Source organism: Podarcis tiliguerta, assembly GCF_965153285.1.
Source record: "Podarcis tiliguerta genome assembly, chromosome: 11".
NCBI lineage: Eukaryota > Metazoa > Chordata > Lepidosauria > Squamata > Lacertidae > Podarcis > Podarcis tiliguerta.
This window is the reverse complement of record NC_139544.1, coordinates 13,700,336-13,725,456: the sequence shown is the minus strand read 5'-3', so window position 1 is coordinate 13,725,456 and position 25,121 is coordinate 13,700,336. Positions and strand designations below refer to the sequence as shown.

The window sequence follows — 25,121 nt, the reverse complement described above, 5'->3', positions numbered from 1 at the left end:
TCTCCTTATACCACCTTGACTTCTATGGGAGGACATGAACATATTGAAGGGATAGAACCATCAGAGCAGCCTTCACAAAATGTCATGCCTTTCAGATGATGCTTTGGACTACAACTCCCATCAGCCTCAGGGAGCATGGCCAATGGTTCATAACTGTTGGAGGTCACCAAGTTGGGAAAGCCTGTGTTAGACAATGTGGAAGAAGAACACAAAAAAGATGAGCCGACATGCTTATAACTTTATTGAACAATGATTGCGCAAACTTCTACTGTACTCCACAGGAAAGGTTAAGCGGCTGAAGGTATTGATCACAGTTGGATTTTGATAATATTTTTTGAGGGTGTTCAAGAGATAGTTTGGGGGGCGAGATCCTTTCTTCCCACCTTCTTAACCTGGAGGCCAACCCATCTGACGGCCACCGAGGACATGGAGATGCACATGGTAGACAGACTGACCGCCATCCGGCCCTTCGTTCACCACCATTCGGTATCCCCTCGTCAAGCCCAATTCAGCTGCACATTTCTTGCCCACAATCATTAAGTGTCCGAGAAGCTGGGAAAAGAAAAAGAAAAACACACCAATAATGCAAACATTCAGATTTTATGGAGCAGCTAAAGTAAAAGAGTTCAGTTGGAAAAGTGCACACATACACTGCCACCAGGAGTTTCAGATATTCAACATCCCTCAGATGGACGTCAATTCACTCCTTTTTAAGTGCTGCCTAAAGTGGGACTCAGAGATCTTGCCTCTAGCTAGAAACATAATCTTTAAAGTTCACACACAGGTTGATCTAGCAGCCCCTAATGTTTTGTGTTTTTCCACACCCTTCTTGAGAAGTTCCTGAATCACTCCTGGGGTTCATTCATTGTTCAAAATAATGAAAAAAGAACTTGAGCCAAGACTTTGTGTATACATAAATCAATAAATACACATTTCAGGAGCAAATATTTCAGAGACATCTAGTTGAGTTTTCAAAGATTTAAGGGTAACTATCTAACTGCCATGCGTCCTCCTAGTCAAGCTAATAATCTAAGATACTGTGGATGAAAAAGCAAAGTTACACCAACACTTATTTTCCTTTTTCAAGCATCACATTCTTTGCTGTTAGTTTATGATGCAAAGGAGCCAGCGAGGAGGATGTGCTTCAAAATGTTAACCTAAGCACTGAAGAAATGTGTAGTATCCGTTTCCCTATTTTATTATTCTTGCTGGAATGGTGGCGTTAGTTGTCCAAACCTTTCATGTCATTGCCAGTGAGATTTTAATATCAACCTATTCATTTCCAATCCCATGTTAACTTTGCAAAAGGGCAATAAAACATTGTGCATTCCACCATTCTGAGCCACATAATACACATTTTAACACCATTTTGTTTTCTATTAACCATTTCAAATCAATTTCACAACTGCATCAATTCATGACTCGGGTTGCAGAGATGAGTTCTCACATTTCAGCATATGAAAGTGAGTTTTATTTAACTCTCCTCTTTCCTGGCATGCACTGAATAGTTGTACAGTGCCAACCAACTATACTTGGAAAATGGGAAAACTATTTACATTATAGTGCCTCATATCAGAGCAATTGACATTTCATGTCTCCTAACTTTTGTTTATTAAAGTAGTGATGCAAGCTTGTCCAATGGATTGTACACTTTTAAGATTGACCACGAGGACAAAATCTGATTTTTTTTTAAATTCATAATTATATAACTCAAAGCTGACAGTAAGATTTTATTTCTTGCATTTATTTTTTGCATTTATATTCCACCTTTCCTTCATGGAGCTCAAGATGGCATACACGTGCCTTCTTCCACCATAATACCCTCACAACAGGCTGTGAAGTAGGTTAGGCCGAGAATTGATGACTGGCCTAGGAAACCTAGTGAGCTTCATGTCTGAATGAAGATTTGAACCCAGACACCCCCAAGCACTACACTACACCTTCCTCAGAATGGGTTCAAGGCAGAGACGGGGAACTTCTTTCAGCATGGACAATTCTCAGGAATCATGGGAGGTGTAAGTCCAACATATCAAGGGGCACAGGCTCCATATCTATCTATTCCTAATTTCAGGAATTTCAAGGTACATTCGAAGATAATTTCTGATGCAATAAAGTTGTCCCATGAACAAACATATATGGTAATTCTGATGGTAACATCAGGAATTAATTCACTTCCTAATTTCTGCAATGGAAGCATGGCAGGAAAGAAATGCAAGCAAATAAAAAAATAAAAAATAGAGCAAACCATAGTCCACAGAGCACCAGGAAGATGCACCTCTGTTGTGGTTCTTATACGCAACACAAGAGCAAAAAAGGTTTGAGGCGTGCAACAGAATGGTTTTAGGATTGTTTGGAAAGCTTGTAATGGGAACAGAGATAAGAGCAGCATTTATTCTTAGCTTTACTGAAAAGTCAAAAAGCAGAACACCACTTAAAAGCCTTTATGCAATACTTACAGCTTCATCAGAATCTTGCGCTTGAGATATCTGAGCAATAGGCTTCTTGGGAACTACTAGGAAATGGGTTGGAGCTTGTGGGGAAACGTCATGGAATGCAAGGCACTGCAGGGGAAAGGGAAGAGAAAGAGAGAGAATCAATTTTTTTAGACACCATTCTTTTAAAAGCCAAGGAGAAGACACATGCAAGAATTTTTTTCAAGCAATTTTAATTCTTCCCATAACTAGAAACTACTTTTTTACTAGAACACAGTTTTACAGAGCCTCTAGAGCTCATTTCAGTGGTACCTTGGGTTTGCCTACGTCTTGGTTTGCATACGTTTTGGATTACAAACACGTCAAACCCGGAAGTGCGTGTCTTCCAGTTTGCAACCTTTTTTTGGATTGCAACCCATTTTTTTGGATTACGAACAAATTTTTTTTGGAGGCTCCATTGGCAAAAGCGCACCTTGGGTTACAACCTGTTTTGGTTTACAAACGGACCTCCAGAACAGATTATGGTTGTAAACCAAGGTACCACTGTATATGGGACTGGAGTCTCTTTGCAAGGCAGAACAGACTTGGCATCTTAAATGATGACATAAGCAGTTGATCTCCAGAAATACTGTAGGCTAAATGTAGCTCTGGTTTTTAGTTTCACACCATTATTTATTACTATTAAAGCTGGCAAGGATGGAGATCCTAACTCTCAGTGCTTTTTCTGGGGGTACCCAAGAGTACTCAGAACTGGCACTTTTTCCAATTGTTAAAAGTGTGGCACTTACTGTAACAACTTTGTGGTGAGTATCAGCGAGGGCTGGGCAATATCTGCCCAAGGCTGACACACATTTCCAGGGCAGATTTTTTCAGACTCGTCTAGTTGCGTTTTCAGATTTCAGGGTAGCTATGTAACTACCTAGTAAAACTAATAATTTAAGATACTGTGGATTCAAGAACAGTTACATCAACACTTATTTTCCTTTTTCAAGCATCACATTATTTGCTGTTAGTTTATGATGCAAAAGATTCAAAGAGGAGAATATGCTTCAAAATGTTAACCTAAGCACTGAAGAAATGTGTAGTAGCCGTTTCCCTATTTTATTATTCTTGCTGGAATGTTGGCGTTGTTCAAACCTTTCACGCCATTGCCAGGGAGATTTTAATATCAACGTATTCATCTTCCATCCCATGTTAACTTTGCATAAGGGTAATAAAACATCATGCAGTCTACCATTTTGAGCCACATAATACACATTTTAATACCATCTCACTATTAATCATTTCAAATCAATTTCACGTAGCTATGACAACTGCATCAATTGTAACATGACTCAGATTGCAGAGATGAATTGTCCCATCTCAGCAGATGAAAGAGAATTTTATGTAACACTCCTTTTCTGGCTTGCAATTATTATTGCTGTTGTTGTTGAAAGTGAGTTTTATTTTACTCTCCTCTCTTCCTGCATGTAATTATTATTGTTGTTGTTCATTTGTACATCGCTCATCCGACTGGGCTGCTCCAGCCACTCTGGGTCAACTGCATCAATTTTAAGATTCACAACTCAGGTTGCAGAGATTAGTTCTCACATTTCAGCAGATGAAAGTGAGTTTCATTTAACTCTCCTCTTTTCTGCCATGCAATTATTATTGTTGCTGTGGTTTATTCAGTGCCAGATTTACGTATAAGCTAAACAAGCTGTAGCTTAGGGACCCCCAAAAAAATTTAAAAGAAAAAAACCTGGATGTACATTTCAAAAATATGATAAAAAAGAAATAAAACCTACATAAAGTAACAGTGTTTTGTGTTGTGTGGCCTTCTATTTTGTTATGTGCAAACAGCTTTAGATAACTATTAGGTCCATAAATTACCACAGAGCAGTTCCCTCACTGTGAGAAGCCAAGTTACAGGGAACCAGGCAGAGGGCCTTCTCAGTAGTGGCGCCCTCCCTGTGGAACGCCCTCCCACCAGATGTCAAAGAGAACAACTAACAGACTTTTTAGAAGACATCTGAAGGCAGCCCTATTTAGGGAAGCTTTCAATGTTTGATGCATTAGTGTATTTTAATATTTTGTTGGAAGCTGCCCAGAGTGACTGGGGAAGCCCAGCCAGATGGGCGGGACATAAAAAAAGGTAAAGGTAAAGGGACCCCTGACCATTAGGTCCAGTCGTGACCAACTCTGGGGTTGCGCGCTCATCTCACTCTATAGGCCGAGGGAGCTGGCGTTTGTCCGCAGACAGCTTCCGGGTCATGTGGCCAGCATGACTGACCCGCTTCTGGCGAACCAGAGCAGCGCACGGAAACGCCAGAACAGTACCTATTTATCTACTTGTGCTTGATGTGCTTTCGGTTGGCAGGAGCAGGGACCGAACAACGGGAGCTCACCCCGTCACGGGGATTCGAACCGCCGACCTTCTGAACAGCAAGTCCTATGCTCTGTGGTTTAACCCACAGCGCCACCCGTGTCCCTCCCCAGCATATATAAAAACATAAAGGAACATGGGTGGTGCTGTGGGTTAAACCACGGAGCCTAGGACTTGCTGATCAAAGGTCAGCGGTTCGAAACCCTGCGACGGGGTGAGCTCCCGTTGCTCGATCCCTGCTCCTGCCAACCTAGCAGTTTGAAAGCACATCAAACTGCAAGTAGATAAACAGGTACCGCTGCGGTGGGAAGGTAAATGGCGTTTCTGTGCACTGCTCTGGTTTGCCAGAAGCGGCTTAGTCCTGCTGGCCACGCCGGCTCCCTTGGCCAATAAAGCGAGATGAGCGCCGCAACCCCAGAGTCGGCCAAGACTGGATCTAATGGTCAGGGGTCCCTTTACCTTTATAAAAACAGAAAAACTTTCTTAATTGCACATTTTAATACAGCGGTACCTCGGGTTAAGTACTTAATTTGTTCCGGAGGTCCGTTCTTGACATGAAACTGTTCTTAGCCTAAAGCACCACTTTAGCTAATGGGGCCTCCTGCTGCTGCTGCACCGCCGGAGCACGATTTCTGTTCTCATCCTGAAGCAAAGTTCTTAACCTGAGGTAATATTTCTGGGTTAGCGGAGTCTATAACCTGAAGCGTATGTGTCAGGGGTTCAGGAGCAGAGTCACAGGAGAGGGAGGAAACGGAGAGCGAGGGGGAGGAGTCTGAAGGAAATGTCAGCGACGACAGTAGTCCGAGGTCTCTGAGTCTCTCCAGTGACTCGGAGGATTCACAGAAAGGGGCCCCCAGGGTCAGGGCAAGGGGAGTGCCCAGGGGGACACCTCGGGAAGAAGGGGCCAGAGGAGACTCAGAGAGTAGCAGTTGGAAATCAGGGCCCGCGTCCCCCCCAGAGGGCAGTAGGGGGGAGGAGTCCCAGGCATCGGGATCAGGTGGAGCGCTGCCAGCGGGAGAACATGAGGCAGGATTGACCACACCTCCGTCGGGGAGTGAGGAAACGGTCATCAGGAAAGTTAAACGCGCGCGCGCGCCAAGTTCAAATGTACAGGAGGGAGGCACAGTGGGCAGCCCGGGAAGAGAGCCAGGTCCTAAAGCCCGCAGAAGAGAGCGGGAGGAGTCAGGGGGGTCGTCATCGTCAGCCTCAGAGGAATCCAGGGAGACAGGGGCCCCGGAGGGCAACAGGACCCAGAGGAGAAAGAAGAGGTGGAGTAAAGCTAGAGTCTTAAACTGGTGTACAGGGGGCGGGGACTCAGAGGGAGCTTCGCCGGTCTAAAGTTTAGACGTAGGGATGGAGCGCTGCGGCGTGGAAATGGAAACTGTACTTCAATAAAGACTTTTGTACATAAATACCAGCCAGCGTTGGTCCTCTGTGAGCTGGGACCAGGAGCCAGCCCTGACAGTAAGCTCCCTCCCCTGAGAAGATTTTCCACCAAGAACCTCGCAACGTGAGTCGACGTAGCGAGGGGAGAGAAGTGGTGCTTTGCGAGCTCACAAGAATCAGACAAGATGACTACAGAACAGGAATGGACAGACCTGCGAAATGCTGTGGTTCAACTCAACGCAGAGGTGCGTGCCTCCAGAAAAAGGGAAGAAGAAATGGATACAGTCTGCAAGGATCTCCAAGCCAGGTTGGACATGCTTACTAGACAAGGGCAAACGGGAGCCAGACCAGAGGGCATAGGGCTGGGGAAAAGGGGGGGCAGCCTGGTATCGCATTTCGACGGGAGTTTACCACAGTACCCTAATTTCCGAGCAGACTTGCTCTTTGCGCTGAATCTGCTGGAAAAGGACTTTAGAGATGAAAGAGAAAAAGTGGGGTTTATCCTATCCCATTTGCATGGGGAAGCCAAAGCGTGGCTGAGAAATTTATGGAGAGATAATGATCCGGCGCTCCAAGACGCGGATGCGTTCATTAAAGCGATGGATGCATGTTTTTTATCAAAGATAGACGTCGATATTGCCAGAAGAGACATACATGGTCTCAAACAAGGCAAAGCCAGTGTACGGCAGTATCATGCCCGCTTTTTCGCATTAGTCCACGCGCTGGGGTGGGAGAAGAATTCTGCTCCAGTCAGAGACCTTTTCTGGGAAGGATTGAATGCAAATGTGAAAGATGAGATTGCAAGAGGAGAGAGACCTAAGACCACTCAGCAAGTGGTTCAGAGGGCGCTGGAAATCGGCGTGCGTTTGGAAGAACGTCCATGGAACAGAGATGAAGGGCGTTGGGGACGCACACCAGCGAAAGCACCTCCCCTTTTTCCCAGAGATGCAGCGCGTGCGCAATCCACACCCCCCCAAGGAGGGGGGGAAGAACCGATGGAGCTAGGAGGTGCCAGGGCTCAGTCAGCTACCAGAGCCCTAACGCCGGGAGCAGTCAAAACGAAGCCTCCTAGAGGGAACAGGAAGTGCTACATCTGCGACAGTGCTCAACACATGGCGAAAGAGTGTCCCCAGAGGCTCCACAAGCACACTGCAGCCTCGGCAACAGTCAAAGAAGCAACTCGACTGGGAACACAGCAACAGTTAAACGACAGAGTCTGGCTGGAGGAAGAGGCACTGGGGTCCAGCCAGACAAGTCCATGAAGCAATCCCCAGCACTTTTGCAGCCCACAGACCCCCTCCCACCCAAACCAGTGGTGCAGCTTACAGCGTCTCTCCAACTGCCCAGCGGCAGCACTCTGGAAGTGCCGATCACTATTGACTCCGGCAGCAACGCCGACTTTATAGGACTGGATTTTATTCAGCAGCACAATATTCCACTGCTACCAGCCACGCTGCCCCTGAAGGTTGTCACGGTGGATGGCAGAGACTTGTTAGGGGGGCAGGTGGTGCAACAAACGCAGCCAATGGTGATGCGGATTGGAAATCACCAAGAGGTCATCAGTTTCAACGTCACCAAACTGTCGGACACGCCGGTGGTCTTGGGCATGAGTTGGCTGCACAGGCACAGTCCAGCATTGGCGTGGTACCAACGCCAACTGACCTTCGGTTCCTCCTATTGCGCGGAACATTGCATTCTTCCTAGCCCGGAAGAAGGAGGGGAAGACACGCAGCTACAATTAAGCACGCTGCAAGCAGTGCCACACAAGTACGCAGCGTTTTTGGAGGTTTTCTGCGAGAAGGAAGCAGACAAGCTGCCTCCCCACAGGCCCTATGACTGCCAGATTGACCTCCTGCCAGGGGCGACGCTGCCAGCCGGGAAACTGTATTCCATGTCTGAAGACGAGCTACAGGAGCTCAAGGAGTTCATAGACCTCAACTTAAAGCGCGGTTTCATCCGGGAGTCGAAAGCAGCGGGGGGCAGTCCTGTATTCTTTGTGAAGAAAAAGGACACGCCCCAAAAGAGGCTTGTAGTGGATTTCAGGCTCTTAAATTCAAAGACCAAGCCCACAGCCTTTCCAATGCCCAAAATAGATGACCTGCTTGCTACGGTCAGGAAAGGACGCGTTTTTACAAAGTTGGATCTGCGAGGGGCGTACAACCTGATTCGCATACGGGAGGGGGACGAGTGGAAGACTGCCATGTTCACGCCCCTGGGCACATATGAATACAGAGTTATGCCCTTCGGTTTACAAAATGGCGCCCACTGTTTTCAAGCCTTCATGCATCACGTCCTGGCGGGTCTCCTCTACAAGAAATGCGTCTGCTTCTTGGACGACATCCTGATATTCTCAGAATCTGAGGAGACCCACGAGGGGGACGTCAAGGAGGTTCTGCAGCGACTGCAGGAGCATCGGCTATACGCCAAGCTGGAGAAGTGCCAGTTCGACAGGAAGGAGGTGGATTTCCTGGGCTACAAGCTGTCGGACAAGGGGCTCGCCATGGACAGCGCCAAGGTTCGCGCAGTGTTGGATTGGAAGAGCCCGCGCAATCGGAAGGAGGTCCAGCGGTTTGTGGGGTTTGCCAACTTTTACCGCAAGTTCATCAAGGGGTTCGCGATGCAGACAGCGGCCATTACCGACACGCTCAGCTCCAAGAAGAAGAAGTTCATCTGGACGGAGCAAGCGGAGCAGTCCTTCCAGAACCTTAAGCGTCTCTTCTCGTCCGAGCAGCAACTACTGCATGTGAATCCCAGCAAACCGCTGAGAGTTGAGACGGACGCCTCAGACAGAGCCGTGGGCGCCGTACTGTTGCAGGAGGACCCGCATGGGGACTGGAGACCGTGTGCCTTCTACTCTAGGAAGCTCAGCAAGTCAGAGCAGAACTACACCATCTGGGACAGGGAGTTGCTGGCCATTCATGCAGCATTCAAGGCGTGGCGGCACTTCCTCATCGGGGCCAAACACACAGTGCAGGTTCGCACGGATCATAAGAACCTGGAGTACTGGCGCACGGCAAGGTTCCTGAACCAGCGGCACATCAGATGGGCGGAGTTCTTTGCGGATTTCGACTTCAGGATAGAATACATCCCAGGCGACATCAACATCATGGCAGATGCACTGTCCAGAAAGCCGCAATACCTCGAAGAAGCGGCGCCAGCAGCGGCCAAGCACATTTTCGCCCAGAAAGCGTGGGCGTGCGCTTCCGCAACCGTGGACCTGGAGGCGGTCCGTCGAGCACTGCAGGAGGACTCCTTCGCACTAGCCAAGATGGAGGACGTGCGCAAGGGCACGGCGAAAGACGACGAGTTCCAAATACGGGACGGATTGCTAATCCGCAGAGGAGCACTCTATGTACCGGGAGACGAACTCCGTGCGAAAGTACTGCAGCAGTTGCACGACGCGCCAACCGCCGGGCACTTTGGCAAGGAGAAGACGGCAGAACTCGTTGCCAGAGATTTCTGGTGGCCCAAGATGAGAGGGGAAGTCGCGGAGTACGTCTCGAGGTGCGACACCTGCCAAAGGGCCAAGTCAGTGCACAAACCTCCGGCAGGACTGCTCGAACCACTACAGACCCCGAGCGAACCGTGGGAGAGGGTGGCCCTGGACTTTGTCACGGATTTACCCAGCTCAAGGGGCAAAACGGCAGTGCTAGTGGTGGTGGACATGTTCACTAAAATGGCCCACTTCATTCCGTGCGCGAAGGTGGCCACGGCAGAACAGACCGCCAAACTGTTCATAGACCACGTCTTCAGGGTGCACGGACTGCCACGGTCTATCTTGTCCGACAGGGGGCGCCAGTTCATTTCGAGCTTCTGGCAGAAGCTGATGGGTTTCCTGAACGTCAAGATCAACCTAGCGTCGGCGAGACACCCGCAGACCAACGGGCAAGCGGAGCGCGTCAACGCTATCATGCAGCAGTACCTGAGATGCTATGCAAATCAACAGCCGACGACATGGGTGGACTACCTGCCGCTCGCTGAGTTCGCTTACAACAACACGAAGCACGTGTCCACAGGGGTGACGCCGTTCTTCGCCAACAACGGGAGGCATCCCAGAACCTTCCCGGGATTAGAGAGACTGGGGGAGGGGGAGCCACAGGCAGCGGAAGTCTTGGCGGCGGAATTGCAGGAAGTTCACGAGCAGCTTGGGAGGCAGTTAGAGCTTGCAAAGCACGCATACAAACTGCAAGCTGACAAGCACCGGAGGGTTGGGGAAGACATACAGGTGGGAGACTGGGTGTGGTTAGCGGCCCACGCAGTGCCGACCAGGTCCTTAGCTAAGAAGAAACTCGGACATAAGCAGCTAGGACCTTACCTAGTTGAGGCACAGATCAATCCAGTGGCCTTCCGGTTGACACTTCCGGAAGGATCCAGAATGCACCCAGTATTCCATAGGTCGGTGCTCACGCCCTACAAAGCACCTCACCGATTTCAGGCGCAGAGCACAGCACCAGACCAGTATAGGGAGATCCCCCCAAGGAGGGAGTCGCCAAGAAGGGAACCCATCAACCAGGTCACAGAGATTTTGGACTCGAGATGGGGGGAAGAGGGAGTAGAATATTTTCTCGCAAGGGAAGGTACCCCGGCCAGCGCCAACAGTTGGGTGCCGGACTATGCCCTGGACGAGCCTCTCCTCAAAGAGGAGTTTCATGCCTTGTTCCCACACAGGCCCATGCCAGCCGAGTATTTCGACGACTGGCTTTTCACACCCACGCTTTCTACCAGCACGTTCCAGGGATTCACCTCGGACGAAGAACCAGCATTAGAAACACGTTCACCAGAGGGCTCGCCCTCGGGGTTTGCCTCAGACCGCTCATTTTGGTGGGACAATCGAGGAGCGGAGAGGTGGCTGAGGGGCCCTTGGCAGGCAACGGACCCAGAGGGGAACGAGGGTGAGAGGGACATGGACATGATGGGGGAGGACGTTGGGTTCGAGCATGGCGGCACGGAGATGGAAGCAGAGGAGAACGAGGTCGGAGAAGACACGGAGGACGAGCCGGGTTTATCTAACTGGATGCACACAACGGGGGACGAACTGTATCCACCATTCACCCCCACAACGACGGAGCGCCCAGCACCCCCGCAGGAGGAAGGGGAGGGGGGAAGGGGGGGCTTCGAGGGGGGGATGGATGTCAGGGGTTCAGGAGCAGAGTCACAGGAGAGGGAGGAAACGGAGAGCGAGGGGGAGGAGTCTGAAGGAAATGTCAGCGACGACAGTAGTCCGAGGTCTCTGAGTCTCTCCAGTGACTCGGAGGATTCACAGAAAGGGGCCCCCATGGTCAGGGCAAGGGGAGTGCCCAGGGGGACACCTCGGGAAGAAGGGGCCAGAGGAGACTCAGAGAGTAGCAGTTGGAAATCAGGGCCCGCGTCCCCCCCAGAGGGCAGTAGGGGGGAGGAGTCCCAGGCATCGGGATCAGGTGGAGCGCTGCCAGCGGGAGAACATGAGGCAGGATTGACCACACCTCCGTCGGGGAGTGAGGAAACGGTCATCAGGAAAGTTAAACGCACGCGCGCGCCAAGTTCAAATGTACAGGAGGGAGGCACAGTGGGCAGCCCGGGAAGAGAGCCAGGTCCTAAAGCCCGCAGAAGAGAGCGGGAGGAGTCAGGGGGGTCGTCATCGTCAGCCTCAGAGGAATCCAGGGAGACAGGGGCCCCGGAGGGCAACAGGACCCAGAGGAGAAAGAAGAGGTGGAGTAAAGCTAGAGTCTTAAACTGGTGTACAGGGGGCGGGGAATCAGAGGGAGCTTCGCCGGTCTAAAGTTTAGACGTAGGGATGGAGCGCTGCGGCGTGGAAATGGAAACTGTACTTCAATAAAGACTTTTGTACATAAATACCAGCCAGCGTTGGTCCTCTGTGAGCTGGGACCAGGAGCCAGCCCTGACAGTATGTAACCCGAGGTACCACTGTACCATCTCATTTTTCTGCTAACCATCCCATTAAACCTGAGACCTTGGTTGAAGGAGCCTTTTGGCGCCCAGCTTATATAGCTGAGTTTCGACCACTGCGGACGGAGCCGCCGTCCCCCAGCTTCGAGGGCGGACTTTGACCAGGCCCAGCGAACGCCTCCCTCTGCCGCTGGCCGTTCGCGGTGCTGACAGGCCCCGCCGGAGTCAGCGCTCAGCCCGTCCCCCTATTCCTCACCTTCTCGTCCTCGAAGATGATCTTCGCCGGGATCTCTTTGCGGATGATCTTCCCGAAGATGGTGTCCCCTCCCGGCTGCGCCACCTGCGCTTTGCTGATCTCGTCAGCCATCGCGAACAGCCGCCTCACGCGACCCTCTCGCTCGCTCGCCCCGCCTTCTGTATCCCGGCTCCACCCCCTCCGGTTCCATCCAACCAATGATAGACCTTCACGAGGCTAGCCGACCACTCGCCGAGAGTCACGCCGGGGCCTTGTTGGCTCGCCTTCCCGCCCGTCAACTTTCTCCCCGCCTTTCGCGCGGGGCGGGGATAAGGGAGCATCGAGCCGTCCGCATTGGTCGCTTTAGTAGTTCTTTTCTTCTCCGTGATTCGTTCTTCCCCCCTTCTAGCGCGCAGCTCTATGGCTTTAACCCATCGCTTTCCAAGTAGGACTGTTGCTAAATACATGTTGCCACTTTGCAAAGGCGCCTCAGTCGAAACGGAGACGACAGCTAATGGAGAGTCAAATGTCCGTCGTGGTCCCCATGAAACATCAGATTTTGGGACTGGGGAAAGGGGCCTGGCTATTCCTCCAAAAAGGAGTAATGCTTATCTAGGGAAAAGGGACCCCACTGTTTTCTACTTCATTCAAATCGGCTTCAAGGCAAGTTGAGAAAAAAGAACGAGCTCCTCCTGGCTGCATTTTAAAGCCAATAATGTGTGCATAAGCCAGAAGCAGTTAGCTAAAGACCGGGCTTATCTTTGGTTGCAGGCTGCGTCTCCCTTGGGGTGAGCATCGCAAAAAAGGAAGACAGTAAAGTCTGCAGATGCTAGTACGTATTAGAAATAATTATTATTTTAAATGCAACACATCTCCTTCGGGTGGGACAGGTTATGACCGTGTGACTCGCTCTCGGGCTGCTGTCCCGGTGCTGACCGGCAACTCCGAGGCCCCTGCTCTCCATTTTGACGGTTCTTTAACTTTAGGCTACTGTCGGAAAGCTCTGCAAATAGAAGTCACCTTAAAACAGAGGACCGATGCCCTCTGGAAAGCAGGACCTAGAGCCATGCTGCTGTTTCCGGAGGTCTGATCCTTCTAAGCACCACAAGGCAGCTGGCAACAACCTCTACCTTGTACAGTACATTAACCAAACGCGGTTTCAAAAAAAAAAGCAAACCCCACCCTAACTCTCCAGGGATTCCCGCAATCCGAGGCAGCGCATGCCAGTCTCATTTCTAGCTCTATGGCTTCCGCGCCGCGCGCAGCCGCTTGGAAGAGGATCGGAGGGTAGGGGCCGTCCTCAAGAGGAGGCGCTTCCTATTGGCTCGCGGGGAAGCGGCAGCGTGCGTGAGTGGGCGTGGCTTCGTCTCAGCCTTTAAAGCGTTGGCTGCTGCGCCTGTTTGCTGCTGCTGCTGCTGCTCTTGCGATGAGAACTCGGGAGGTAAATATGCCCCCTCTGCGATCACGTGACCTGTCACATGACCCCCCCAACTTGGTACCCCACTCACCCAATTGCATTGCGCAGAGTGAGGTGGGGGGGCTGGTTTGAGAGCCTTGCAGAGCTGGGCTTGGGAGTGGGGGTCCCATTGGGGAGCTGGGGGGCAAAGGTCTCTCCACCCCCTACATATGTGTGTGTGTGTGTGTAGTTGTTGTTGTTGTTTAGTTGTTTAGTCGTATCCGACGACTCTTCGTGACCCCATGGACCAGAGCACGCCAGGCACTCCTGTCTTCCACTGCCTCCCGCAGTTTGGTCAGACTCATGCTGGTAGCTTTGAGAACACTGTCCAACCATCTCGTCCTCTGTCGTCCCCTTCTCCTTGTGCCCTCCATCTTTCCCAACATCAGGGTCTTTTCCAGGGAGTCTTCTCTTCTCATCAGGTGGCCAAAGTATTGGAGCCTCAGCTTCAGGATCTGTCCTTCCCGTGAGCACTCAGGGCTGATTTCCTTAAGAATGGATAGGTTTGATCTTCTTGCAGTCCATGGGACTCTCAAGAGTCTCCTCCAGCACCATAATTCAAAAGCATCAATTCTTCGGCGATCAGCCTTCTTTATGGTCCAGCTCTCACTTCCATACATCACTACTGGGAAAACCATAGCTTTTACTATACAGACCTTTGTTGGCAAGGTGATGTCTCTACATATATATATATATATTTGAGGAGTCTACCCCCCCCCAAAAAAAAAGTTGTCGGGAATTCCCAACTGTTGTGTTGTGTCATGTCATGTGATTGATTATGTGGGGCGGGGCTTACCTCCCCCCCCCCCAAAAATAAACAACCCATTTTATTCAAGTTGGCATCCCTAGCGGTGGACATGGGCGTAGCCAGGATTTATGTTGGGGACCCCCACCTCTATCTGCCCATCTCCAGCAGATTCGGAATGAAATGTCTCAGCAACCGGTGGTTTTAAATGACAGTCGTACCTCGGGTTACAGACGCTTAAGGTTGACCGGTTACTTCCAGGTTTTGGTGCTCACGCATGCGCAGAAGCACTAAATCGCGACCCGCACATGCACAGACACAGTGCTTTGGGTTGCGAATGTGCATCCCGTATGGATTGCGTTCGTAACCCGAGGGTCCACTGTGCTTTCTTTTTAAAGTGGAGACATACATAACATCCTGCCATCTGTAAGCATGTGTCAACCAAGTACAGTGGTACCTCGGGTTACATACGCTTCAGGTTACAGACTCCGCTAACCCAGAAATATTACCTCGGGTTAAGAACTTTGCTTCAGGATGAGAATAGAAATCATGCTCCTGCGGTGCGGCGGCAGCAGGAGGCCCCATTCTGTCCTGTATTTTGCCAAAATAAAGGTGGCAACCCTACCAGTGAGAATCATGGATGGGAAGAGCAATACTGCACTCAGCTTTTTTGCTTGCAGGCTTCCTGCAGGTGTCTGGTTCGCTGCCATCAGAACAGAGTGCTGGGCCCTGGTTAGGCCCTTGATCTGATCCAAAGGGCTCTTCATATGTGTGGGTTTTTTTTATAATACTACTAATAATAATTTATTATTTATACCTCACCCTTCTGGCTGGGTTTCCCCAGCCACTCTGGGCAGCTTTCAACTGAATATTAAAAACAATACAGCATCAGACATTAAAAACTTCCCTAAACAGGGCCGCCTTCCATTGTCCTTTAAAAGTAAAATAGTTGTTTATTGCCTTGAGATCTCCTGGGAGGGCGTTCCACACGGTGGGTGCCACTACTGAGAAGGCCCCTCTGCCTGGTTCCCTGTAACCTCACTTCTCACAGCGAGGGAACCGCCAGAACGCCCTTGGTGCTGGACCTCAGTGTCTGGGCTGAACGATGGGGGTGGAGACACTCCTTCAGGTCTACTGGACCGAGGCCGCTTAGGGCTTTAAAGGTCAGCACCAACACTTTGAATTGTGCTCGGAAATGTACTGGGAGCCAATGTAGGTCTTTCAGGGCCTCTTGGATGGAATTGCATTTTTACTGTGCAGAAGTGGAGAAGTACACACCATCGTACTGCTTGTGGGCATTTATCAATCAAGTAGCGCATATTGTACTGCACTGTTAGGGGTCCGTGTTGTTACTGTGAGGAAGAGCGGCAAGAAACAGCACCATCACTGAGTTTGCATGTTTGAAAAAAGTGGAAGTTGTTATTTTTCTTCTTTAGCTACCTACCTCCTGCAAACACACACACACACCTGCCTCCATACTTGACAAAGGTATATGGTGCTTATTTAGCAATGTAAAGTGAATAGTCTCCTGCTGATGACAATGCAGAAACAAACAAAAAACCCACAATATTCTGTTGCATTTTCAGGTCTTGAAGCTTTTCAAAACTTTGCACAGAACGCGACAACACGTTTTCAAAAATGATACTAGAGCCTTAGAAGGTAAATAACATCTTTGTTGTCTTGGCACTAAGAGCTGTCTTTGGGCACCTTATTGACTTCATTGTGGTATATTCTTTTGCAGGGTTACTACATGACTGCTCTCTAGAAGTTTGCTTTCTTGGGGTGTTTGCCAGACTTGTATTTGTAAATAACCCTGCAAAAGTCATTCGCCTGTCAAAATTTATAATAGCTTGTTAGAGGATGGAGGAGGGGGCTTCCATTTTCGGGCACCTTTCTTGATTAATAATAATAATAATTATAATAATATATACTCTGCCCATCTGGCTGGGTTTCCCCAGCCACTCTGGGCGGCTCCCAATAGAAGATTAAAAACACAATAAATACATCAAACATTTAAACAGGGCTGCCTTCAGATGTCTTCAAGTCAGATAGTTGCTTATTTCCTTGACATCTGATGGGAGGGCGTTCCACAGGGCGGGCGCCACTACCGAGAAGGCCCTCTGTCTTTCCTGAAACGCATCATGGTATCCTGTATTATCATTAGTCTGTTGGGGAAATGAACTAGATTTTTACCCCAATCCTGCTGCATGCAAATATGACTCTGGTAACAGAATTATGGATTTTTGCATGAGGCTTTTGTGGAATCAAGTCTGCGACTGCAATGGTATGTTATAGGTTTGCATATTATTAGCAGAAAAAAGTAGAATCCGTAAAGGACAAAATGTAGAGAAATTAACATTTCTCTTTTTCCCTCCTTTATCCAGCTGCAAGACTTAAGATAAATGAAGAATTCAAAAATAATAAAGATGAGACTTCTTCTGAAAAAATAGCTGAGGTACTTTAATAGAAATCCTTACTGTCACAGGTGCCACCTCTCCGTTTCCAAGCTCTTTAATGCACAAATTATAATTTGGGGGATTTCTAGCAGATAATTCTCAGCGACTTCATAAAACTTTATTTTTGCCACCACTAGGGGATACACTAGTATGTTGGAACTCTTCCTCCCCCCCCCCCCCTCCACTGTTGATGCCTGTGTGTCTTGCTCCTTGCTATGGGAGCAAGGGACAGCTGAACCAAAAAAACAAAGCTAAATCACTTACAAACTCTTCTTTGGGTCACGAAACACATTTCTAAATAACTTACTACAGCTGTACCTCGCAAGACGAATGCCTCGCAAGACGAAAAACTCGCAAGACGAAAGAGTTTTTTGAGTTGCTTCGCAAGATGAATTTCCCTATGGGTTTGCTTCGCAAGACGAAAACGTCTTGCGCCTTTTTCTTAAAACCGTCAATGCATTCCTATGGGAAACCGTCAATGCATTTCCTATGGGAAACTGTGCTTCGCAAGACAAAAAATTCACAAGACGAAAAAACTCGCGGAACGAATTAATTTCGTCTTGCGAGGCACTACTGTACTTCAATTACGAGCTGAATTATATGAATTGAAACATGAACCATAGGTGTTCTATTTTGCCACCTGCAGAGGGCGAGTGAATAAGTCTTTGTGGTTCCCTTTCAGGAAAGTTTTTCCATTCATTGAATTATTTCTTTACAAAGGCTTCCATTTATAAATGTACACCAATTATGGGAATTTGGAAAGAAGAGCTCTTAGGAGTGGCATTCCTGAAGGTTCTTTTTTTTGGGGGGGGGGGTAAAGTAAACCTAAATCAGCCTCTATAGTAATTTGCATGCAAAACTAGGACAGGTACTGTCATACAAACACAAGATGGGTAAAATGATATCTTACACTGAACAAATGTTCATGCGTCCACTTGCAGAATCTGGAGCAATGGAAGAGATCACTTTTTGTAAGTTCCCCTCCCCACCCAGTAACAGCTGTGTTTGAACCAATTCATCATAGATGCTTGTGCTTCCTAACCAGAGGTGACCAAGGCAGTGCAAAACCAGCCCTTGAGGATGCATTTGTTAGTCTTAAAATCCCAGGGTTTTGTATTTTCTTTAATCCGATAGCATTGAGACCATATATGGCGGTTTTTTGGGGTGGGGTGATCACTAAAATGTTAAGGTTGGGAGCAGAAGAGCAAGGAGAACCCGTGCTTGAATTTTCTAGCGCAATTCTTTCAGTCAATATATAAAGGTGCTTTTAGAGACCCACTTAAGGGATGCGGGTGGTGCTGTGGGTTAAACCTCAGAGCCTAGGACTTGTCGATCAAAAGGTCGGTGGTTCGAATCCCGCAACGGGGTGAGCCCCCGTTGCTCGGTCCCAGCTCCTGCCAACCTAGCAGTTTGAAAGCACGCCAAAGTGTAAGTAGATAAATAGGTACCGCTCCAGAGGGAAGGTAAACGGTTTTTCCGTGTGCTGCCCTGGTTCGCCAGAAGCAGCTTAGTCATTCTGGCCTCATGACCCGGAAGCTGTACACCGGCTCCCTCAGCCAATAAAGCGAGATGAGCGCCGCAACCCCAGAGTTGGTCACGACTGGACCTAATGGTCAGGCGTCCCTTTACCTTACTAGGGACCCACTTAATTTTCTTTCTTTTCTTTTTTATAAAATTACCTATTTGATTTTTCAAATTAGAGTTTTACAGAGATATATCAAACAAAAATCATAAAAACAAGATTCCAAGGAATCTCTTGGACTTCCCTCCTCCCCTTTGTGGGTCCTATGATTAATCATTTCCTCCTGCATCTTTTATGATGATCCAAATCTTAATTTTCATCTTACTCTGCAACCTCCCACCCCAGCTCCGTATTTGCAGGTAGCTCTTTGGATTTGAAGCACAACATGCCTACCACTCCAGTATAATTTTCATGAGCCTGATAAAATTACAATTCTGGCTGCTTGGAAGTAAAGTAAGCTAATTTTTGTGCCCAGATATTAAACAGTATAATTCAACTGCAGGCGTCAGAGTTGATCATGTTGCCCAAAAATGTATGATGGGGGTTTTTTTTGTCTAGCAGTAGGGGGGTTGCTTTGTAACAGCTTCTTACACACAGTGTGATGTGGTTGGCTTGTTTTTCTATTGGTAAGTGAGGGCTGTACAGTTGTACCTCTGTTTATGTAACGCGCACGACAAACCCGGAAGTATTTTACCGGGTATCACCATGTACGCATGCACAGAAGCGGTCCTCAGGTTGCAGAAACTTTGGGATCTGACCGGACCTCCAGAACCGTCCGCAACCAGAGGTACCACTGTACTGCTTTACAAGTTCCTGTACACGGATAACTTGATAAAATTTAAGTTATGTGCACTCTTTTAAAAAATGCCTCTGTGTGTATTATATATTGCATGACCGTTACAGAGAGCTGCTAATTTTTTTTAATGTGGAAATCCTAGCAGATTATGAAGGGTGTTAATTGGAAGTGGGCCTTTTTGTCTAATCTGAAATGGATGTTACGATTTATTGTTTCCAAATGTGGAGCTGCCTGAAAGTCTGTTGCCAATTCTGGAAAATCAGTATTCCTTTTATTGACATTTGAAATCTAACAATAGTCCTTTCGCTAGTCCTTTTTTGAAAGCTTAAGAGATGAAAGGTGCTGTAGAATTATAAGTGATTTGGTACTTTGTTCTCAACAAGCAAAGGTGATGTCTTCCAAAAATAATGCTGAGGTGTTCAAACAATTCTCTTTTCCCCCCTCTCCTTTTATGAACAGCTTGTGAAAATAGGTTCAGATGTAGAATTTATACTCAGAACATCTGTCCTTCAAGGTGTTCACGTGGATTCCAACCAAGTATGTAAGTAAATAATATTTTTAAGTTGGAAAGTTGTAAATGCTTCATGTCTGCTTTAACACCGAACACTGCTGCTTCCTTCTGGGTACATAGCACTAAATGCATTCAGAATTTTGCTAACCTTTCAAATGATGAAACCAGGTTTCAGGTTTAACTGTTGTTTACTTCCATTATAAGATTATTTTCAGCATTTGTGTCAGGTTTGTTTGGAATGAGCACGCGGTACCATTAATTGCTCAGAAAAACAATGCTGGTTATGAAATTTAGTGAGTTTCTGAATAACGTTTAAAAAAAGCAGTAGAGCTTGGGAGATCTACCAAAATAACTTTGAAATTATCTTCTACTTCCACAGGAAGAGTGCTAGGGTTTTCTTGGTTCTGTCTGTAATTGCTCTTCTTTACGTAGTTTGTACAGTGGTATCTTAGTTCTCAAACTTAATCCATTTTGGAAGTCCGTTCCAAAACCAAAGTGTTCTAAAATCAAGGCATGCTTTCGCATAGAAAGTAATGCAAAATGTTTTAATCCATTCCAGACTTTTAAAAAGAAACCTAAAGCAGCAATTTAACATGAATTTTATTATCTAACAAGACCATTGATCCATAAAATGAAAGCAATAATAATGTACTGCAGTCAATCAGTAGCTGAACTGGGTTCCACACAGTCATAAAACAAAAACAATGAACCGCAAAAACAAAAACAGGTCTCAAAATAAATAGCGAAAACAGACAGACCTCAGTGTAACACTCAAAATAGAAGTGTGGCACTAAAAATGGAGCACATTCAACTTCCGAAAAAAGTTCACAAACCGGAACACTTACTTCTGGGTTGGCAGTGTTTGGGTTCCAAGTTGTTCGAGTACCAAGGCGTTTGAGAACCAAGGTACCACTGTATATATGTATTTTTCAATTTATCTATTTTGTTTTCTGGGGTAGGGTATTGCTGCTTTTCTTGATATTGACAGCTGTTATACTTTTTCCACTAATATCTTAATCTAACAGTGGATCAGATCCTTGGTAGCTCATGCAGGTGTTCACTCACACAACAAGGTTTGTCCCCCTTGCCCTATTTTACCCCAAAATCTGCTCTAGAGGATGGGGAGACCCCCTGGAACAGATCTGAGGAGTGTGCAGGGCACTCGGGGATGAAGAGAAACTGGTGTTCCGATTGCACAAGTGGGTGGACAACATAGGATGCTACCCAATATGTTACATTCATTTGAACAACATATCAAAAATTCGTATATAAAAGAAGAATGCTGTATTTGCTGTAGATGTCCAGCCTCTGCTTTACAGGGAACGTGAGATATGTAAATATACGTTGCATTTCAAAACAGAAATTTCCTTTATACTGGTGCGACAGTGAGCTGACTTGCATCCACTTAGTAAGACTTGCAATTACAAAGTGGGAGTTTGAAGCATGATGAGAGGCTCAGTTTTGCTCTCTTGAAACGCTATTACCTGCCGGTGCAAAGGTGTTGTTGAAAGTCTGCAGGTGAAGAACTGAAAACCGAATTTGTGTTGATTTCGCTTTATGTTGATAGGGCTGTTTCCTTTTAAACATGATAATTTCTGTTTTGTGACTATGTGGAATCAGTTCAGCTACTGATTGATTGATTGTGTGACTGCAGTACATTATATATTGCTTTCATTTTGTGGATCAGTGGTCTCGTTAGATAGTAAAATTCATGTTAAATTCCTGTTTTAGGAGTTGTTTTTAAAAATCTGGAACTGATTAATCCATTTTGCATTACTTTCTATGGGAAAGCGCGCCTTGGTTTTGGAATGCTTGGGTTTTGGAACGTACTTCTGGAACGGATTAAGATTGAGAACCAAGGTACCACTGTACGGAGATACCTAAGTCCAGGTCTCTGTTCAGTCCTGAAACTCCCTGAAAGGTTTTAGAAGCCTCTGCCGCTGAGCATAACCTGAGCTTACCTCACTGGGCAGTGGCAAGGATAAAACAGTGTTCTGAGATCCTTGAAGAGAGAGTGGGATTTAGATCAACAAGCGCCCTAAAAAAAAACAAACCAGCATGCAAACTGGCCTTTTCTCAAATATAGAAATAGGATTTCCTTAGCTGAAAATGGGATCAGAGTATTTTGGATCAGCAAGGGTGAAGAAAAGAGCCCTGCATAACAAGAGTAAGCAAGAATCACTCGAAGAAGTCGCGTAATAGTTCCCGTTTCTCCAAACCTCTCATTGCTTCCCACCCGCCTTTCTCAGCTGCCTGCTCTGACATTTTTCCCTCTTCCCTGCCTTCTCTCCCATCTCCTTGGCAACCGGCGACGTTCGCTTCATTTCTACACCCCTCCCAACTGCCTACTCCCATATAAGGATCACTACGACCCATTATTCCTCTTGTCCATCTTTGGCTTCCCCCACATCCCTTTAAAAAGCAAGACAAAAACCTGGACTGAAGATGCAGGGAGGTTGCAACTCAGCTTGACAAACGGGTCATGCCACGCTGCAAGAACGCAAAGAGTCTTCCATATAGAACCAGAATCTTTAATATCAGAGCATAGGCAGCTGCCTTATGCCTCTTATTTCCACGTATGGGATACATTTGTTCGTTGCGTAAAAAAGCAATGCTACACCTCTAGGCCCACAACCATAGCAAATCTTCCTTCTCGCATCGTGACATCTATGTCTTTAAAAGTGGTCTTGCCGATGGCCCTGTTCAGGGGACCGAATATACAGTGGTGGTGCTGGATTATGATACCCCCCATGCTGAAACAGTTAAGTTTCTGAAATCCATCTGATTCACCATTTGGCTGCATGCAGTTTCCTTTCAGAAGACCTTCTCTCCTCCATGTAAGCTGGACTTCAGAAAGGGCTCTTGCGTTCCTACAAAAGCGGGAATCCATCATGACCTGTCTAGCTATGGATGTCTGTCGTGGCCCACGTGGCACATAAAACTTCAGAAACTTGTCTTCTGCAAAGTCAGGTCCGCCTAGCCTCATAGTGTCTTCTCCAGGAGCTATTAGGATGCGGGTGGTGCTGTGGTCTAAACTATGGAGCCTCTTGGGCTCATCGATCGGAAGGTTGGCGGTTTGAATCCCTGCGACGGGGTAAGCTCCCGTTGCTCTGTCCCAGCTCCTGCCAACCTAACAGTTTGAAAGCACACCAGTGCAAGTAGATAAATAGGTACCGCTGCAGGAGGAAGGTAAACCATGTGTCTGTGTGCTCTGGTTTCCATCACGGTGCTCCGTTGCGCCAGAAGTGGTTTAGACATGCTGGACACATGACCTGGAAAGCTGTCTGTGGACAAATGCTGGCTCCCTCAGCCTGAAAGCACTGCAACCCCATAGTTGCCTTTGACTGGACTTAACTGTCCAGGGGTCCTTTACCTTTTTTAACTCCAGGAGCTATCGGCATGGCCCACGTAGGTCCACATGCACCCACATAGGCCTTTCCTGGCACTCAGATCCCCTCCCTATATTGAAATTAGGTTTGAAAGAAGCACTATACTGTACTGCAGTTAACGTAATAGACTATGATGTGTGCTTGGTTGCAGGGTGTGTGAGTGTCCAGAACAGTTTCTTCAGTTTGCAAGTGTGCCCACAGGTTCGATAAAAGTTGGCAACTCCTAGAGTAGACAATACTGGTCAAGGTGGATCAGTGGACTGACAGGCAGCAGCTCACCAGGATTTCAGGCAGGCTTCTCCCATCACCTGATAACAGACCCTTTCCTTTTGCTGGTGATTCCAAAAAACGAAGCTGGGATCTTGTGTGTGCCAATGATGGACTTTGCTACTGAACTGTAGCCCCTTCCCTATTCCCTTGGTCCTAACAGGAATGTCTGGGCCTTTTGATTTGTGCATGCTACCCTTAGACTAAATGCTGGTACAAAGGAGGTGTATATTAGGGTAGCAGCCTTTGTCAGATTAGGTTAAATAGCCTAGTGACCAGCTCTCAAGTGGGTGCTTAAGGTGCCAGATGGTCAGAACTACAGTAGAGACAAGGGCAGATAAAGGACAATGCAGTCAAGCAAAATAAACTGGCTGCCTTTCTCTCTTGCCCTCCTCCTACCCTCCCACCTTTAAGAAAGCTGCAGATAAGTTGGCAGCAAACCTCCCTATATAATGGAGTACTTGATTTAAATCAGGCATAGGCAAACTCTGGCCCTCCAGATGTTTGGGACTACAATTCCTATCATTCCTGACCACTGGTCCTGTTAGCTAGGGATGATGAGAATTGTAGTCCCCAACATCTGGAGGGCCGGAGTTTGCCTATGCCTGATTTAAATGCAAGGCACTTGTTCAGTAATGCTAAAATCTGTTTTTCTTTGGCCACAGTTAATTGGCATGCTACCAGAGTAACAAGTTGGTCAAGTCCTTACTAATTATACTTATTGCTGTGGCACAAACGTATGGATGCTTCTAACGCACAAGATATAGGTATATATCCACTCTGCAAAATGCCATTAAGAAAAAGAAAGTTGCTATAGTTCAACAAACAGTTCGATCTTTGTAAAGATCATATGAACTCTTACAGGTAACCCTTTTCTCTTCTAGTGCTTGTACCAAGAAAAGATCTGCTGCTGGACAACGTGCCTTTTAGCGACACACCGAAGCAAAAGTCATGAATTGGGGAGAATAAAGTTTTTTTGGTAATTATTAACTGCAGTGTGACTTCTTTCCTTGCATATTGAGATTTCTTTCCTGGGGAACCTTCAGCCTACGGGCCTAATCAGGTCCAGCCTGTGTCCCCATAGGTGACATCATCTGTGACATCAGGTGAGAGGCAGAGGTGACAAAACTGGCAGGAGAGGCTTGCTCTCTTGTGGTTGGCTGTGAGAACAAGCCAGCTAAGATTCTCTATGCAGGGGAAGTGTGCAGCCAGCCAATCACTGAAGGGGCTTACAAAGAACCCTCCCTAACTCTGTACCCCCTCCAAATGACATTTCAGTTTAATTTTTAGTATCTGTGTGAACAGATGGTTGAGAAAGACTTGTTCTAAAATCTTCTCAGTGTCTACAGCAGGTGGTGCTCTTCCATATTTATATTCGGGGAATGAATTGTGAAATGAATTCAGAACTGCTTCTTCTGCATATTTACACCTAGTAGTAAGTAGCTGCCTTTAATTCAAAAGGTGAATTTGGAAATATTTTATTAAACGAGCTGGTCCATCTGTGTTCACGGAAGCTTACTTCCAAGAAAAGGTAAATAAGATTGCAGGCTTAAATTTCATTTCATTTCACTTTTAATTTGTAGACACGAGGCAGTTTGCAAGCTAAAGAAACGACAAAACAAACAGCCAAGGTCAAATACATAATAACAATCTGATCCAATGGGGGGGAAAAGCC

At 47.3% G+C, this 25,121-nt stretch overlaps 2 protein-coding genes across 2 annotated transcripts; one reads left to right on the top strand and one right to left on the bottom strand.

Annotated features, from left to right (window-relative positions):
- Nucleotides 1-218: 218 nt before the first annotated feature.
- On the bottom strand, nt 219-12,516 carry HINT1 (histidine triad nucleotide binding protein 1). Its single transcript, XM_083404463.1, has 3 exons — nt 12,326-12,516; nt 2,457-2,561; nt 219-552 (listed from the first exon to the last, which is right to left on the bottom strand). Exons 1-3 carry the CDS (start codon nt 12,434-12,436, stop codon nt 388-390), a joined length of 381 nt encoding a protein of 126 aa, XP_083260589.1. The 5' UTR covers nt 12,437-12,516; the 3' UTR covers nt 219-387.
- Nucleotides 12,517-13,604: 1,088 nt separating this feature from the next.
- LYRM7 (LYR motif containing 7) lies at nt 13,605-24,436 on the top strand. Its single transcript, XM_083404466.1, has 5 exons — nt 13,605-13,745; nt 16,092-16,164; nt 16,890-16,960; nt 19,739-19,820; nt 24,331-24,436. Exons 1-5 carry the CDS (start codon nt 13,731-13,733, stop codon nt 24,399-24,401), a joined length of 312 nt encoding a protein of 103 aa, XP_083260592.1. The 5' UTR covers nt 13,605-13,730; the 3' UTR covers nt 24,402-24,436.
- Nucleotides 24,437-25,121: the final 685 nt, after the last annotated feature.